This window comes from Asparagus officinalis, chromosome 10 (assembly GCF_001876935.1).
Source record: "Asparagus officinalis chromosome 10, Aspof.V1, whole genome shotgun sequence".
NCBI classification, from domain to species: domain Eukaryota; kingdom Viridiplantae; phylum Streptophyta; class Magnoliopsida; order Asparagales; family Asparagaceae; genus Asparagus; species Asparagus officinalis.
In genome coordinates, this window is record NC_033803.1 from 6847785 (window position 1) to 6865425 (window position 17641).

The 17641-nt window shown below is 37.5% G+C and overlaps 2 protein-coding genes across 2 annotated transcripts in view; one reads left to right on the forward strand and one right to left on the reverse strand.

The window, feature by feature from the left end:
- LOC109826407 (elongation factor Tu, mitochondrial-like) overlaps positions 1–7680 on the forward strand; it is a 12035-nt gene extending 4355 nt beyond the window's left edge. The window contains exons 2-12 of the mRNA XM_020393440.1: positions 122–219; positions 558–650; positions 758–832; positions 2252–2356; positions 2510–2600; positions 2858–3063; positions 3476–3559; positions 4908–4973; positions 5048–5110; positions 5458–5698; positions 7602–7680. Coding sequence (XP_020249029.1) covers positions 122–219; positions 558–650; positions 758–832; positions 2252–2356; positions 2510–2600; positions 2858–3063; positions 3476–3559; positions 4908–4973; positions 5048–5110; positions 5458–5698; positions 7602–7657 — 1178 coding nt within the window. The 3' untranslated portion in view covers positions 7658–7680. The remainder of the gene's footprint in view (positions 1–121; positions 220–557; positions 651–757; positions 833–2251; positions 2357–2509; positions 2601–2857; positions 3064–3475; positions 3560–4907; positions 4974–5047; positions 5111–5457; positions 5699–7601) is intronic.
- On the reverse strand, positions 8587–11923 carry LOC109825932 (probable xyloglucan endotransglucosylase/hydrolase protein B). Its single transcript, XM_020392849.1, has 4 exons — positions 11618–11923; positions 11432–11532; positions 11117–11310; positions 8587–9308 (listed from the first exon to the last, which is right to left on the reverse strand). Exons 1-4 carry the CDS (start codon positions 11826–11828, stop codon positions 8909–8911), a joined length of 906 nt encoding a protein of 301 aa, XP_020248438.1. The 5' UTR covers positions 11829–11923; the 3' UTR covers positions 8587–8908.

The window sequence follows — 17641 nt, forward strand, 5'->3', positions numbered from 1 at the left end:
ACGTACGCCCTGACCTTTTCGTCGCTCGTTATGATTTGAGGGACTGGTTTGAAATTATCGAAGAATTGAGGGACTGACATCTTAATAACCCAAAGTGAAATTGTGAGCTCTTAACTTTTTTTTTCGTTTGTTTGTTTGCGCAGGAAGCCTCATGTAAATGTTGGTACCATTGGACATGTCGATCATGGGAAAACTACTCTTACGGCAGCAATCACTAAGGTTGGAATTGGTTTTTATTTCAAATTTCCTTCTCTATTCACAAGAAGGCAAAATGATGTTAAAAAAATAATAATACATATGTGTTAACAATCACGGGTTTAAGCACGAAGCAAACGTAATGAGGGGCATCATTTTGTTTGAAAACCTGAGGGAGTTGTTGTGGCACATGAGAAGATGGTGGCTATTAACTCTATTGTTAATTCATTTTTCTTAGCGGTTTCTTAAAAAAAAAAAATTATCACTACAGATTTTCGAATGCACAATGCCATGAACTGGTTATGTTTTGTTGTCCTTGAAAAGTATAAATGTGTACAAGCTGCATTTGCCTTTTCTTTCAGGTACTAGCTGAAGAAGGAAAAGCTAAGGCTATTGCCTTTGATGAGATTGATAAGGCTCCTGAGGAGAAAGCGAGAGGAATTACCATTGCTACGGTTAGATAAAAACTCTGGTTACTTTTTATTACAACTTACTATCTCAAGTGATTTGATAACAGTTGAACTTTTCATGCTCTAATTCAAATTATGAACATTATTTGCAGGCTCATGTGGAGTATGAAACTGCTAAGCGACACTATGCTCATGTAGATTGCCCTGGACATGCAGATTATGTCAAAGTGAGTTGTGAAAGGAACTATTTTTGAATGCCTCGTTTTGGTTGTATTAGGTTGTAAACTTATATACATAACTAACATTTTGTTTATCTTTTACAGCTTGTTAATTATTGTTGTATGAGTCATTTAAGGGCGTACACAGATGATAATCTTGAAATGCTTACCCTCTATTTTGGTTTTCAGTTTCTTAAGCACTTCAGACATTTTAATAGCCTATGGCTCTTTGCTGTAGGCCTACTTATGCCTCAAGGTGTCAGTTACATGGTACATGAGTCATTGGGCAATATTTAAAAAAAAAATGAACTTTTTTAAGCAATAAAAAATGAACTTTTTTAGGAACTTATAAAGTCATTAAACTTGAACTAACTCTGCTTAACTCTATGGTTTTCTTAGTACTTTTATATGTTATATACTCCATTGCTTTTTATTAGCATTCCTGGTTTATTAACACACAGTAATATGGAGGTAAAGATGAATTGGAAAAAATCTTTAACCTTTCATCACTATTTGGTTGTGAATATAATGCATAGCGTCCACATATAAGTTTGTTTTCAACACTCATAGCTTTCTTGGCGTTCATTCTTGTCAGCCATCTTTCTTTAATCTTGTTTGAATTTTTTAGCAATGTTTTAGGACAAACAGTTGATCCTTCGAAATGAAATGATTCAATTTTATGTCTTTTTAACCACTGCTATGAGCTATTGTCTCATTTCTTCTCATATTAGTGAGGTTACAGTCCACATTGTTCCACTTGAGTCCTTATCTTTTACGTTTCATGGAGCTCCTCTTTAAAATCACTAAGCAACATAGCTATCCTTGCCCTTAATCCGTAGTAAACATAGTTCTAAGTTCTAGCTAAAAACTTATTTCATCCCAGCCTTCATATTAGCATATATTGATAGATTATTGAGCTATCTTCTCCTGTTACAATTATAACATACTCAGGACATAAGGGTGATGTGAAAAGATTTGAATTATGCTGCATTTTTCCTGGAAAAAGTGCAAAAATTCATGTACTTTGTGTTTAGTCAAATAGAATTGAAATTCTTCTATTCAGATTATTTTTTGCATTTTGTTTGTTGCGGAAATCATCATAAGTTCTTACTTCCAAAAAATACTTAGAGATTCAAGGAATTTGTTAAACTTGCTAAAATTTTAAGCCGTCAGCCTGGAAATATTATACTGGAACAGAAGCCTAAATGCATCTTTTTAAGTTGTAACCTAGGCCAGCTATATCCTGATAAATCTGCTTTGAATAGTTTAAGAGTCGAAGCCTACTCATTTTAATATCTGAACCCTAAAACTGGAGATTTTAACGTTCTGAGGTTTCCGATATTGTATATTGATGTTTACTCAAAGGTAGTTAATGATCTAGTTTTTTTTAATTAGTTTTTGCTGACGATTCATGTTGCTGAGTTGCAGAACATGATTACTGGAGCTGCACAGATGGATGGTGGAATTCTTGTTGTATCTGCCCCAGATGGACCTATGCCTCAGACGAAGGAGCATATTCTGCTTGCTCGCCAGGTGATAAATTAACTTACTTCCTTTTCATCTTGCTCTATTTTAATCGACAAGTCATTTATGCCATGTTTAATTTCTTTTAATTGACAAGTTATCTATGCCACATATGCAATGTTTAATATCTTTTCATGTGATTTTTCCTTTTCTGCCATGTAGGTTGGTGTGCCATCCCTTGTTTGTTTCCTGAATAAAGTTGATGCTGTTGATGATCCTGAATTACTGGAACTTGTAGAAATGGAACTACGCGGTATGGCATCATAAATAAATAAATCTGTACGTTTGTGTCTCTGTGCTGTTGATGATCCTGAATTATTGCAACTTAAATAAATGGAACTACATGGCACTGAGTTGTACATAAGTAAACAAATATGTATGTGCAGACGTATATAATGGTATTTATTGGCCATGTGCGTGCATAAGTATTCATGCATGTATGTAGGTCTTAAGGATGTGTCGATTTATCCACCAATTTATATTGATTGTGCACAATATTTTGCTTGACAGAGCTGCTTAGCTTCTACAAGTTCCCTGGTGATGAGATTCCAATTATCCGGGGTTCAGCTCTCTCAGCCTTACAGGGCACAAATGATGAAATTGGAAGGAAGGCTATTCTGAAGTTGATGGATTCTGTTGATGAGTACATACCGGACCCTGTGCGCCAGCTAGACAAGCCATTCCTCATGCCAATTGAGGATGTTTTTTCTATTCAGGTGATCAAACTTCACTGCAGTCATTTAGATTTTGTACTTCTACCTATTGAGCTAATAATAGGTGTTCCCTGTTGAACAAGTTATCGGATATATAATATAATTAGTAGTATGTCATCTGTACATGCAAGGCATGCACATGTACAGGCGGGTGTACACAAATGAGCTGTTACAAAGATTAGGTGTGCTAGGTACATTGCCAGATATATCATTTCTTATATTGGTGTTTCCATATAAACAGCCTCACTGTCCAACTGAAGTAAGTTAATATTTTGAATAACCATACAGTTCTGATATACATCTCAGTATATAAGATACATGGTAGCTGGCGGAGTGCGGAGAGAATCAGCGACACAAGTTTTTTTTAAGTAAAATCTTCATAATGTTTTCTTTCTGATGTGGTTTGTATTTACAGGGACGTGGAACCGTTGTAACTGGACGAGTGGAGCAAGGAACGATTAAAACTGGAGAAGATGTTGAGATTTTAGGTTTAATGCAGGTAAAATATGACTGTGGTTTACTTGCAATATAAATCATGCACTCCACTACAAGATCAAAAGAGCACCTCACTAGTTGATGCTATTTTGTATTTGCAAGTAACAGATATAGTACTTAATTATTTTGCATATTATGTGATCCCTCTTCGATTTTGTTAGTTCGGTATGTTAATAATGGCCTTTTAATGTAGTCTAGGGATTTTCCAATTAACTCTTACACGAATTGGCGCCACATAATCTGGACACTTGAACTGGTTTGCTTGTTAACTAAGTGAATGCTATTTGAAGCCAGTATATAGCATTAATGAGGCCTTATTGTGCTTTGTATTTCATCAACCAGAAAGTTACTTTCGGTCTTGCCATTAACCTAGCTTGATCGAGATTTGAACTCCAAACCCCAGCAATCTCAATAGGCTTTTTCCCTGTGGTACAATGGCACTTAAATTGCATGCCACATATTTATGTATTACAGTTGTGAGCTAAAGTCGCGTCAATACCTAAGAATGCTCATTTGTCATGTATTAACTCCTTGTAGCAATTGAAGTCATATTATTTATGGGGAGCAAGTAATGTTTCTGAGAGTAAACTGTACACTGAAACCGACGGGAAACTTACTGTTGTATGCGAGAGCTGAAAGGTCAGGTCAAAGGAGCATTCGAAGGGAATATCATAATCATAATTTATAAATTCTTCTAGTATGGAAGTCACATGGTTGGTTAATATCCATGAGTTTGAACAAGTACAGTATGCACACGATAACCTGCAGTGTATTATAAGATTCTCAAGCGCTTCATGTTGTTTAATTCGGCTAATATAAATTCTCATCACAATATCCAGTCTTAGGCATTTGCTATTTACAAAATCAACCAAGCGCTAGGATAATTGTTGCACAGTATCTGCTAAGATTCTAATGTTTTTTCACATTGCTCTGTCATGTTAAGGATATGACACTATATTAGAGTCTTTGGTTCCTCTCAAACACACTAAAATCTTTGTTTGATAATATGTGCATCTAACTATTAAGCATGTATCTGAAGACAAGTTTCAATTAACATTTTCTTTCACACCAAGTTTTTAGTATATGCACAAATTGTCTTCAGCTGCCGTCTTATTCTGTTCATAGACTTGATTTCTACCAGTGATTTTGTGTCAATGTCAATGTCTTGTAGCATTGACGAAATGTCAACTTAGTATATTCAGCTACTTCATTTAAGATAAAAGCTGAACAGAGATGAATTCATAAAATGCAAACACATTAATAGTTTTTGAGAATTTCTTAGTGATATGGATAAACAAATGTATAGTGTGTGAATCCTATACTCTTCCTACATCCCTTTTTTTACTTGTCAGGGTGGTCCATTGAAGACAACTGTTACTGGTGTGGAGATGTTCAAGAAGATCCTGGATCATGGCGAAGTATAACTGCTGTTTGGTGCATTCTGTGCTTGTGTTTTTATTTTCTAGCATTTGATTGATATGTTTCTTTATAGGCTGGTGATAATGTTGGTCTTCTTCTACGAGGTTTAAAACGTGGAGAGGTGCAAAGAGGACAGGTACATAATATTAAAGGAATACTTTTAGTCGTATGTTTACTTGAATTGTCACTTGTTTCTTCTCGTCAACATTGCTAGTAAAGACATTTTCTCCTAGTAACTTCAGCATGTGAACTCATCTTCAAGAAAATAAAAAAATAAAAAAATAAAAAAAATCATCAATGGTTGATCATATCTGCTGTCTTCGCTTTAAGAATAAATGCATGGTTCCAAACACCACAAGATGTAGTTTGTTCTGTTCACATGTTTATGTCAAAAAATGCATTTAAACTTTTCTTTCTAGGAGATGGGACTTTTATAGTGACATATCCTGTTCACCTTTTTGAAATATATGTTAATGAAAGTAGGTTGTTTGCAAGCCTGGGAGTCTGAAGACATATAAAAAATTTGAGGCTGAGATTTACGTACTTACAAAAGATGAAGGTGGTCGCCACACTGCTTTCTTCTCAAATTATAGGCCTCAGTTCTACTTAAGGACTGCAGATGTTACTGGCAAGGTAGAATTGCCTGAGAATGTGAAGATGGTGATGCCAGGAGATAATGTCACTGCTATTTTTGAACTTATATCTGAAGTCCCGCTCGAAACAGGTAATGTTGTCACAAATTATCAATTTTTATGATCTAGAACTGCAATTTTGGAAATTTATTTTTTTTAGTATACCTTGTCTTGGTTTGAAAACTTTTATTATACCTTTTATGTTCTCGGAAAATTTATTTATTCCAGTTCTCTGTTATTCTTTAAATTGTGTAATAAGGATAATTACTGTGGAAACTCTAATCCTTGTAATGCCATCTCTAGGCCACATAGAGTGTGATCCAAATATTTGACAAAATGACTATCAAAATATTGTTGCTCTTTTCTATCAGACATACCTGAGAGTTTTTAGGTGTATTAATTCTGATAACAGACGAACTTATTTTGGGTTTTACAAGTTGATAGTGTAGGGCTCAAGTGCTTCTTTGATATGTATGGAATAAATTATTTTTCTGAGTTCATGTTTGTGTTTTTAATAGCGAGGGTACTATTTTAAAATAATCCGGATCAAATTTTCTGAGTCCATGTTTGTTTTTTTTCTCGTCAGTCTGGACCATTTTTAAGCGATTATATAATCCCCAAGAAGGGGACTAAGTTGAACCATCACACATGAGTTTCTTTAACCCTCTCCTTCGACCTCTCTCTTCAAAAGACCTCCTACATCAATTTCACCCAAACCCTAAACAAACCCATCATCAGCTGTTCCTCCTTGGGTTTGGGTCGCTTTCCTCGATTCCAGCAATCCCTCTCTTTCTCTCTTCAATCCCTTCACCTGGACATAATCATCTCTCCTCTCCCTCCAATTTCAGTCTCTATAATTCCCATTAATCCTTTTGATGACAATTGCATCACCATAATTCTCTTTGCTGGCCCTGTCAAATTTTGGTTCTTTCAAGCTTAGGGATGGAGGTTGAACTATCTGCGACATGATTTGCATTGGCTTCGTTTATACCATATTTCACGAGGATAGAGTCTATGCTTTTGGTGAGGATATAAGGTGTGATTCTGGACTTGTGGTTGCAGCATTCCATGTTGATTCAACTGCCTATCGATGTTAATAACCAGAGTTTCTTCACGGAGAGGATATATTTGTGAAAACGGATCCGGAGTTGTTCTTGGCGTTGTCCAATATGGTTAATTGTTTTTTTTTTGGGGTAGAAAGGTGGTATGTCTATTTTTTTAGGCTAAGGTTATATGCCTGGATGGTGAACTTGAGAGCAAACCTGTCAGTATGTTTATGATATTAGTCTGAATGTTTATAATCTGCCTAATAACAAATTCTAGCTCGGACTATTTTAAGTTAGTTTGGATGTTAACCTGTGAAAACAAAACATGGAACAAGGCTAAAATAGTCCGTGAATTACACAGTTCGAGGACTATCGCCCAGGAGCTACAGTACCCCTACACCTAGGACGAAAAACAAACGTGGCCTGAAAGTTTAACTTAGTTGTGATTAGAAACTCCAATCATATTTGGTTCTTCTTAAACACCAAGAAACAGAAAAGAAAATGCAAAAAATATAAAAAAATAAAATTAAATAAAATATAAGAATAAAAATAAAAAATTGGGAGACACTTCATCTTGCACCCAAACACAACATGGAATTAGTGAACTGCTGTTTAGAAAATTACAGATGTAAATTTGCGGACTACAGTTTATAACCTTTAATGATGACTTAAAAGGAACTACAGTTGAGTGAATTTTCAAAGCCAAACAGGGCCCTTAATGATCTTATTATCAAAAGAGAGGGAGTAACGAACCTTGTCGCCTTCATTTTGAATAATTTGAAAAGATTTGCCTTCTTCTTAATGTGAGTTTTTGTTCTCTCTTTTTTGTGTGAAATATTTGCATAATTTATATGCTTACTGTTTTCTAAATTCTGCAAATTTTCTACTGTTTTCTACACAATTTGCAGACAACATCTTGACACCTGCAATTTTCACTCTTTTTTTTCAGGGCAAAGATTTGCATTGCGCGAAGGAGGACGAACAGTAGGAGCAGGAGTGGTCTGAGAAGGTTATGCAGCTGAGTTCTGCTCTCAGCTGCTTCCTGGCATCCTCTTGGCATTTCCGTTGTTTTACTGAAACCAGTTGGCATTTGCTTCATAAAAGATTTAATTCAGAAGAAAAGGGTAGTGTTGCTTATTGGCAATTTGCTGTAATTTTTTGTTTACGCAGTATAGAGAAATATCGGAAATTTTAAATTTCGAATTCTTGATTTTCTTTTGCCTGGGCCTGTTGTTTTTATCTAACTAGGACTGGAATGAGTTGTTTCTCCGATTACTAGCCTGTGTGTATCCTTAATAAATCCTCTGGATGCTAACTGAATCTTTGTTCTATACTTTTGTGGCTACGATGCCTTGTGCATTTCCTTTGGTGGAGAAATTTGATATGTTTCGTGCGGGTCACAAATGGTTGACGCTTAGAGCTCAAATGTTAAACTGAAGTGAAATCAAGCCATTTCAGCACCAGCATCAACAATTTGGATATCTACATTGTGAGGTAGAAAAATGAATTTCCAAGTGGATAAATAGCGTTTGGTTAGCTTTAAAAGCAAGGACTTCATTGTCGTTGCAAGAGAATTGTTTGTATATTTGGACTTGTCAAATAATTTCTAATTTGTGTGCCGTCAACTTGATTTACACGACATTATGTTTTGCTACATAAAATTGCAGTACTTACTGTAGTCAAGTTACGTACCATAAATGCTGTAAAAAAAAAAAAACTTATCACATGCTTAAAAGGATCCAATTAGTAAAATATATAGAAACTTTAGACTCCCGAAAATCAGAGGCTTTGAAATTAATGGTTACCACACAACAACAAAGTTTTTATAGCCCAAATGAGTAAATATTAGGTTTGAAACAAACAACAAATATAATGAAACCTGAGAACATTCTGATGAAAACATCCGAAAACATACACATCCTTTTTCAAGTAAATAAAGCCCAATAGAACGGCACCAATTAATACGTGAGGCTTGAATCTACTACGAGTCTTGGTTTTCGATGAAACCTTATAACATTTTGAGGAACATGAAAAACATTACACACTATATATATACCCCTCATACACCTCCAAACATTCACCAGGAATATCATAAACCCCCACATTCATCAGGAACAAACACGGAGAACAAGAAAACACAAACAAAACACCACCAAAATATTCAAAACCTGCGGTTCCTTTTTTTTTTTTTCATTATTAATACAGGAATAGATCATGAGAGGTCACAGCTCATATCCAGACCTCTTCATGATTCTTTCACAGGTCTCTGTCTCTTCTGCACTCAGGAGGCATTGTAGGGTACCTTGACCTATCCTGACAGTAGTTGTATATCGTCCACCTCCTCCGGACCCAACTGAGCCTACGGTATTGGTAAGAGTCGATATCCCTGAACTCCTTCTGGTCCCACCACCGGCGGCCCTGGGTGGCGCAGAACTTGGCTTCCGCCGAGGCCTCGCAGCCATCGATGTGGAACCCCCGGTAGGATGCGATGAAGGGCGCGTTGGCCCAGTTGGTTTTCTCGAGCCCGCCTCTCGTGGCCCAGTCGTCGGCGTTCCAAAGGCTGGAGTAGAGCTTCATCGGCTGGTTGAAGGGGTACCTGACTCCCAAGTCCTTGCTGTTCTTGAATACCCTGATGGGGATGTCGTCTACGAAAAAACTGGAGCATGGAGGGGAGAAAAAAATTTATCAGTCAAGAAATTATTGGTTTAGGGTTGTAAGAGTAGTGTGTCCATCCAATCATCTATGGTGTTTGGTAGTGCATGCGCCGCTGATGTGATTTGAGTACGTTGATGATCTGGATTGTAGTTGTGTGAATGTATGTCGCTTGCAGGAATACACAAAGAAAGATGATATAAGGAACAAGAAGATGATCCCGAGAGCTAGAAGATGATACTTTAATGCTCGTTTTGTTAGATTTTCAACAGAAATTAATTGGACATGCACACTAATTAGCTTGATCAAATAATTGAAAAGTCACTGACCAACAAAAGGTCTAAAGAATGTTTTTACAAAAGATCTAAGCAGATGAAAACTCTTGACTTTGAGAAAGCATCCGGTGGGAGCGGCTCATATCATTACATGTGCACCTAAACGGTACGAATCTCGAGACCTAGTACTCCAACGATTGTCATCGTTTGAGTGCACGCCATGCACCTGAGTGCACTGGACCCTTAACATTTTCTTTTTTTCACTTTGTTGGAAGACAAACGTCTCCCAAATCTTTCTTACATGTGCATCAGTTAATTTGTTGTACATGAAACACAAAAGTCGTGTGTGCGTGGAGCCAGGTCGTCAAAAAGTGCCTACAATCACCACAAATTTTGCAATTTTTCATGCATTGATGCTTGCTTCTAGGAATCTATAGTCAAAAGGAGAAAGCCTTAAATGGAGAGAATCGAGTCCAAGGTTTCCAAATCGGGACCCACCACATTCTGGGTGATGATGCCCTTCCAACATGTGACATGCTTAATTAAAAACCCCAGTGCCCACACGGACCTTTACCTGTTATTTTCTCATCTTTTGCAAAGAAGTAAAGGCATAAAGTCATAAAATCGGCAGAGTTCTTTTCCCCATTGCCTGCTTAATATTGGTCAGGGAATCACAAACAGAAGTTACTGCTTATAACTCTCTAAGATGTAATTCAAAATAAATAAATAAATAGATTAAGTAATTAATTAAAGTGGACCACTACTCTTTCGAGAAACAAGAGGGATTTATCCATTATACCTTACTAGAGATCTGACGGATCCTACGTTAGTAGAGTAAGAAGAAACAGTACAGGGGGGTGTTTGGTAGTTCACCTATTTTATGAAAAAGTTTTGAGAAAACACATGAGAATGGAGTTATCGTAAATAATAGGTTTCCGTAGATTTTCACAAACTGTGTTTGGTTCAACATTGAATTTACAGAAAAGATTTCGGTAAAGTAACACAGAAATCTGTACAATTTTGCAGAAATTGTTTTCCACTAAAACTGGGTGAAAAACATCAGGAAATCCGACGCATATTTTAAAAAAACAATTAAGTACACCGGTACCGTTCCCATGTGATTTCTCATGGGCATTGTTAGTAAGCTATTTTCTATAAAGTGATATCCAACCAAAAAAAAGAAAAAGAAAACAAACACATTTTTTATAAAGCTATGAACTTTTTCATACTTTGAACCAAACAAAGGAATAGCAAAAAAACAAGAAATACGATACTCTTTGAGTCCTATAAAATTTCTCTACAAATTTTATAGAAATACGAGGAAATCTATATATTTTGGGTATTTTCCTTTTCCTATAATTTATAGAAATCGAACCAAACACCCCCTAACCTAACCGAAAATATAAAATGATTTGATATACTTCAAAACCATATATTTGGGTGTTATTTTTTTAGAACCATGCACAAGTACTTAAACCACTTTTATTCAGGGATAAATTAAATGAAGGGCAGGGCATGAGAGCACAGCGGAACTCACACAATCTGGTACATGTTCCAGAGAACAGAGTAGGAGTGGTAAGCCTTGGTTGGATCAAACCAGAGGTAGATCCTCTGCTCCCGGTCCCCCTTCCCGCCGGTAAACACGTTGGTCTGCAGTATGTAAGGCTCCCCGGTCCTGTTCCCCAAGAACTCAAAATCTATCTCGTCGTGCTCCGAGTTCTGAGAAGACAGCTGAAGAACACCAAATTCAAACACCAAATTAACCACCACCCCCCATCAATTAGCTATATATAGCTTCATTCCCTAACTAAAACAAGCGGGAAAAAAAATATGAGCATGGGATTAAACTTGCATAGAAGGCGGTGACGGTCCCTGCGGAATCCCTGGGTACCATCTTTATCTGCATGCTGAAGTGCCCGAACAAGTAGGAGCCTCTGGACTGAAACCCAGTTCCTGCACACGGGCGTTTTCAAAAAAAATAAGTACGTTAGCCGAGCCTTGAACACTCGTGCTCCTTCAGGTTTATCATGTGCGTTACCCGTGTATTTATCGAGGTGGAGCTGGATCTCGTTGCCACCGTTGAAGGACTTGATGTGATCGTAAGCCCAAGTAGGGACGTAATTCTTCTGGAACGGGACGTTAACGGGCCTCCTCGGCGCCGCGGCCAGGGTGCTCACCGCGAAAAGCTCCAAGAAACAGTACGCCAAGAAACACAAAACGGAGGAGGAGTAGGAGGAAGGAGAGGCCATGGAGAGGGGATCAGGTTTGATTGTGGGAGTTGAGAGGATGGGTACGTACGTGGGGTTTATATAGGCAACATTATTTAGTTTAAAATGCACAAGGGAGGTGGGAAAATGGGCAATGTCCTGGTTGGTTTCTTGTTTTCTTAATTTTTCTGTGGGTCCTCTGAAATATAATTTCTGAATATATTGCTATGGGATTGGATGAATTTGGGAGCTAGTGTTGAGGATAGCTAGGAGACAGCAAATTCATAAAAAATTAAGAAGCTGAAATCACCCATCTTTCCTGTCTGCTACCTTCACCAGTGGCCGTGTCCTCATGGGCACCGACACGTGAACACGCATGATATGATGCAAATCAAAGACTAGTAGCTGGTAACAACTGGGGGACAAAACTTCAAAACAGCCCTATTTGCAAACTTAATCCCAAAAACCAACCTGTTTCGGATTTATTTGTAAAAAACGACCTGGTTTTAGCCCTGAGGCTCCCGTGAAGTTTTGTTATGAAAAAAACTTCACGGGACTTCAACTCCCGTGAAGTTTGTGAACTTTTTCTGAAACTAGGTCGGTTTTTGCAAATAAAGGAGAAACAGGTCGGTTTTGGGATTAAGTTTGCAAATAGGGCGGTTTTGAAGTTTTGTCCAAGCATAAAAAATGGGCTAATTAATACTAGGGTTGATTGCGGATAGACCCCCTGTGGTTCTGTTGTTGCGGTTAAAACCCCTGAATCATCTTTTTAAATGGTCCTTTATCCTTGAGGGAAGAGAAAATTGTTTTTTTTTTTTGACGAGTAGACCCGTTGAGGATAAAAGAGTTAAAAAAAAATTTCATATTAGGGTCTATTCGCGGTTGGGCGATAGCACGTGTGGTCTACCTGCAACAATAGGCGTTCTATCTGCAAGTGGGCGATAGTACGCGGGGTCTATGTGCAATTAACCCCTAAAATTAAGATGAGCAATGCATTCCAGTGGGGTGCTAATTTCCTCATCTTTAAGCTAAAGATGGTGACCGGTGAGGATGGACTGTACTAAATTTAAAAGAGATACATAAAGCCAAGGGAAGGATGGTGCACGTGCCACATGGGGCTACGTGTGTCTCAACAAATCAACAAGAAAATTATCATTCGTACTCTATTTTTTGCGTTGATGCCGGAGTCGGCGTCAAAACCCTACGATTCTTAAGGAGTTTATTCTTAGCTTGCCCCCTATCAAATCCACACTTTCACATGATGGGTGTGTATTAAAAATACATAGCTAGCTTTGGGCAAAGGTATCCGTGTATTAAAATACATAGCTAGCTTTGGACAAAGGTATCCCATCAAGTTAATTTGGGTAAAGGAGGTGAAGGGCGTTTCAGAAAAATTAAGGAATTTTGTGCATGTCCTTTTATTGTTGGGTCAATACAGGTCAACTAGTTGGGCTTGCTTAGTATGCACGGCTTCTACACAAGAGTTATAAAGAGAATTTTTTTTTAAAAAAGACCGATTTTGCTAAATAATTAGCAAAATCGATCATTTTGCTAATTATTTAGCAAAATCGACCTCCTTTTGACCAACAGGCCAAAAAGAGGTCGATTTTGAAAAACGCCCAGCTCAGAACATACATGACTACTAGTCCCGTATGTTTTGGGTGTCTAATCACCGGATTAGTTCACCCAGAAAACATACAGGACTATTAATCCCATATGTTTTGGTCACTCATTTCTTGTGCCCAGCAAACCTACGGGACTAGTAGTCCCGTGTGTTTGCTGGACAGAGACAAATAAGTCTCTGGTTTATGTACGAGACTACTAGTTCCATACGTACGGGAACTACTCTCTGCTTAACGTACGAGACTAGTAGTCCCGTACATAAAGTAGAGACTTATTTGCCTCTGCCCAACAAATCCACGGGACTACTAGTCCTGTAGGTTTGCTGGGCAGAGGCAAATAAGTCTCTGCTTTATGTACGAGACTAGTAGTCCCGTACGTTACGCAGAGGTTTTTTTGCCTCTGCACAGCAAACCCACGGGACTACTAGTCCCGTGGGTTTGTTGGGCAGAGGCAAAACATGCACAAAAACATGCACATGCCTCTAACTTCATATACAATATTATTTGACCAAAATTTTCACAAAAAATATTATCCACATTGTATACATTGATTTTCATAACACAAATCTAAAAAATACACAAATCCACATTAATTTTCACAAAATTTTCACAACACAAATCTAAAAAATACACAAATCCACATTAATTTTCACAAAATTTTCACAACACAAATCTAAAAAATACACAACATCACAACATAAATCTGATAAAATAAACACCGGATAATAACAAGTTTAATCAATTCAGAATATCACATCACAATATATATGTCATATGCATACCAATATGATAAAATTCTAAACAATTCCAAATGTATCAAGTCTACCCATAAGATAATATGTAGTCTAAGCTAAACAAATCCAAATGTATCAATAATTCCATACGATAATATATAATCTTAGTGGAAAAGCTTACAACCTAAAAGTCCGCCCCTTCTCCGTTGTCTCCTTCTTCGCACCCGCTTAGATCGTCAGCGCCCCCCTTCGTCTTGAGCTTGTATATGCTCGCTCTCTGGTTGTGTGTGGGGCTGTGACGGTCCCGCTTGCTATGACGGATCAGCTTCATCATCGTGCAAGCAAGATCTACCACGTCTTCGTCGGCGTACATATAAAGTATCTTCATGCGGCACCTGCTCGTGACCTTCATGCCGATCCTCATGAGTTTGTCGAAAAGTTCTACGAACCCTCACCACTATCTGATGCAAGAATGATACATATACTGAATCTCCTGTGGCGGTAGCAATGCCCTCATTTGCAATCTCCTCTATCTCGTCCATAGCGTCTATCTACAATTGTTTGCAAAATATCAATACATATAAGAAACCAAAAGCTAACAAGAGATTGAAAACTCTATGATAATTTTCGCAATATTCATCCATCCAACTTACGTCATCATTGGTCTCTCCAATTGCACACTGCATACTATCAAGACGTTCCTCCTCTTTAACAACTTCATTATCATCATCGGCATCTACGTCCTCATCCTCTTCTATTATAGAACCAACTGGTAAATTAATTGAAACATGATCCGACACGTTGTGAAACATGTCACTTGACATTGCACCCGAGTTATTTTTTAAGTGCAAGGCAATTTGAGATAACGAGATTTGGTTTTCAAGCATGCAGGAGAACTCTCCGTGAGCATATGAAACTTTGGCAACCCCAGACATTGGAATATTTTTAATGAACAACTCGATTGAGATTTGTTTTTCCACAAGTCCGATCATGTCATTCAATTCTTCATCATTGGTGATCTCTACAGCAATTGTTCTATTTTCATTTATTGGACAATTACAGAAGATCTTAATGCATTTTCGGCATGATTAATTCTAGTAACTCTGTATACTTGCTCCATCATTCTATCGAAATTACAATATCTAGATAACATAAACATTTTTCTAGAGCCTCCATCATATATAGGCATATTATTCATTCTAACACTCAGTTTTCCATTGAATAAGCAAATAATCGGTATTCCATTTGCCATTTTAACCGAAGAATTAAAATTCATCATATACAAATTAGATTTCTTTTCCATATTGATAATCATAATTAAAATATTTCCTCTAGATATACAATATTAACTAAACAATATCGAGAAATTTATGAAAAAAAAAAGAAATTTATACCTTGATGAACTTTCGGATCTCGTCGGCGTCGAAGTGAATAGACAGCGTCAGAGAGAATCGACGGCGTCGGCGTCGGATTTGAGGGAGGAAGAGGTGAGTTGGGTTTGGGGGAGAGAGAGTTTGGGTGAGTTGGATTTGAGGGAGAGAGAGATCGGGTTTGGAAAAGATGGAGGGGTCAGGTTTGGGAGAGATGGAGATCAAGTTTGGGAGGGAGATGAGTTTGGGAGAGGTTGAGTTCAGGTTTGGGACAAAGGGAGATCGGGAGAGAAAGAGATCGGGAGGGAGTTCGGGAGAGAGCGAGATCGGGAGAGAGCGAGTGAGTGAGAGAGTTGTGCCCTAATTTAGGGCATAGCTGGGCTTTATATAGCCCGACAAATCTACGGGACTACTAGTTCCGTAGATTTGTCAGGCACTTATTTATTGTGCCCGCAAATCCACGGGACTACTAGTCCCGTAGGTTTGCTGGCACAAGAAATGAGTGGCCAAAACATACGGGACTAGTTGTCCCGTATGTTTTCTAGGTGAACTAATTGGGGATTAGTTCACCCAAAACATACGGGACTAGTAGTCTCGTATGTTCTGAGCTGGACGTTTTTTAAAATCGACCTCTTTTTGGCCTGTTGGCCAAAAAGAAGTCGATTTTGCTAATTATTTAGCAAAATCGGTCTTTTTTTAAAAATTCCCCGAGTTATAAACCCTCCTACAAGTTAATTCACTTTCTATTGATGGCTGGGGGCCGTGTGCACAAAATTATGTAGAGGCTGAAGGTGTACAGAAAAAATAATTGTTCATCTAGATATCGAAGTCTAGTGAGCTCTAAAATCCAACTTAGGTGATATTTTACTTTGTCTCTGTGTTTTTATGAGTCTTGTGATTCTATGATCACAATGCATTTGATGATCCAAGCCAAATAATCATGGCAGAAGGCTGATAGTAAGGACAAAATTTTCCGGAGATATATGATAGGTTGAAAGGCTTGGGTCAATAAATATGTCACTGTGAAACTTTTACACATATTTTGTTTATATATTCGGTGCAAAGTTATATTATGTGGACCAAGACAACCACCTTTTGAGTTAACAGATTTCAGTATATTTGATTTAGTATTTTGAGAGAGATTTTATTGTTTTCCTTGATTCTCTGCTCGCGGGCACTAGTCAGTTGGCAGCGGGACATAAATCTTATTGATTTCTTCATCTTCCCTTTTCAATTTTTTGTGTTAATTTGTAATTTGATCAAGTTGTTTGTTTCAGCAATTACCGTAGCAAATTGATATTAGAGCTTCGGATCACTGATTAGGCATCAAGATTTTAATGACCCCAAGTGCAATATGAAAAAAAAAGAAAAAGAAAAAGAAAATAGTGGCACTATCAGTTGTAGCCTGAGTCAGGCTGATTCCTGATGTCTGACTCAGCAGACTGAAAAATATCTTATTCAGAAAGGAGAATAAACTAGTTGACAGGTATGAGAAGGATTCGACAAAACTGGATGATGAAGCCCTGATTGAATTGGATTGTGTTCAATGAAGGAACTGCAAGAATCTCTTCCGGGAGAAAACCATAGATTTATCGGTTGGCGTGTGCCACGATCGATACACTTTGCAGTTTTTATGAAGAACGCGGTAGTTATTGTCCCTTCGATGTGTAAATTTGAGGAACTAATGTAGGCATTAGCTCGTAGTCTGAATTCTATGATACAGATAAATACCTGAATCATTGTGCTGAAGGCAAAATCCCATAAGAAAGTTGATTCCTCATGAAAAACGATCACAATATTGCGGTCTGAAAATACATCAACAACGAGAACAACATCGATTAACCAAATGGTTGAACATTCACAATAACATGTTTACAGAAAATAGTATGCATAATTTGCACAATTATATCCATCCACTAAGCTGAAAATATCCCCCCATGTGATGTTTTCAGGTGAAACCTAGTGCAGGCCTTAATTGTTTCTCTAACAAACCTCTACTATTCTCTACTAATATACTTTCACATGGCATCTAGTGATTTCAAGCAGTCGATCATATTTCAAGCAATCAATCATAAACAATTGTAATTAGATATGATTAACGTTATTAAATCATTAAGTTCAACCAACAC

Bases quoted from the DNA above. Each gene is read 5' to 3' on its own strand.
- LOC109825932 (XM_020392849.1), bottom strand. From the start codon at position 11,828: ATGGCCTCTCCTTCCTCCTACTCCTCCTCCGTTTTGTGTTTCTTGGCG. The intron at 11,311-11,431 runs GCAAGTTTAATC...GGTGTTCTTCAG, and splicing joins GGACCGTCACCGCCTTCTAT to CTGTCTTCTCAGAACTCGGA. The intron at 9,309-11,116 runs GTGAGTTCCGCT...TCCATGCTCCAG, and splicing joins TGGAACATGTACCAGATTGT to TTTTTTCGTAGACGACATCC.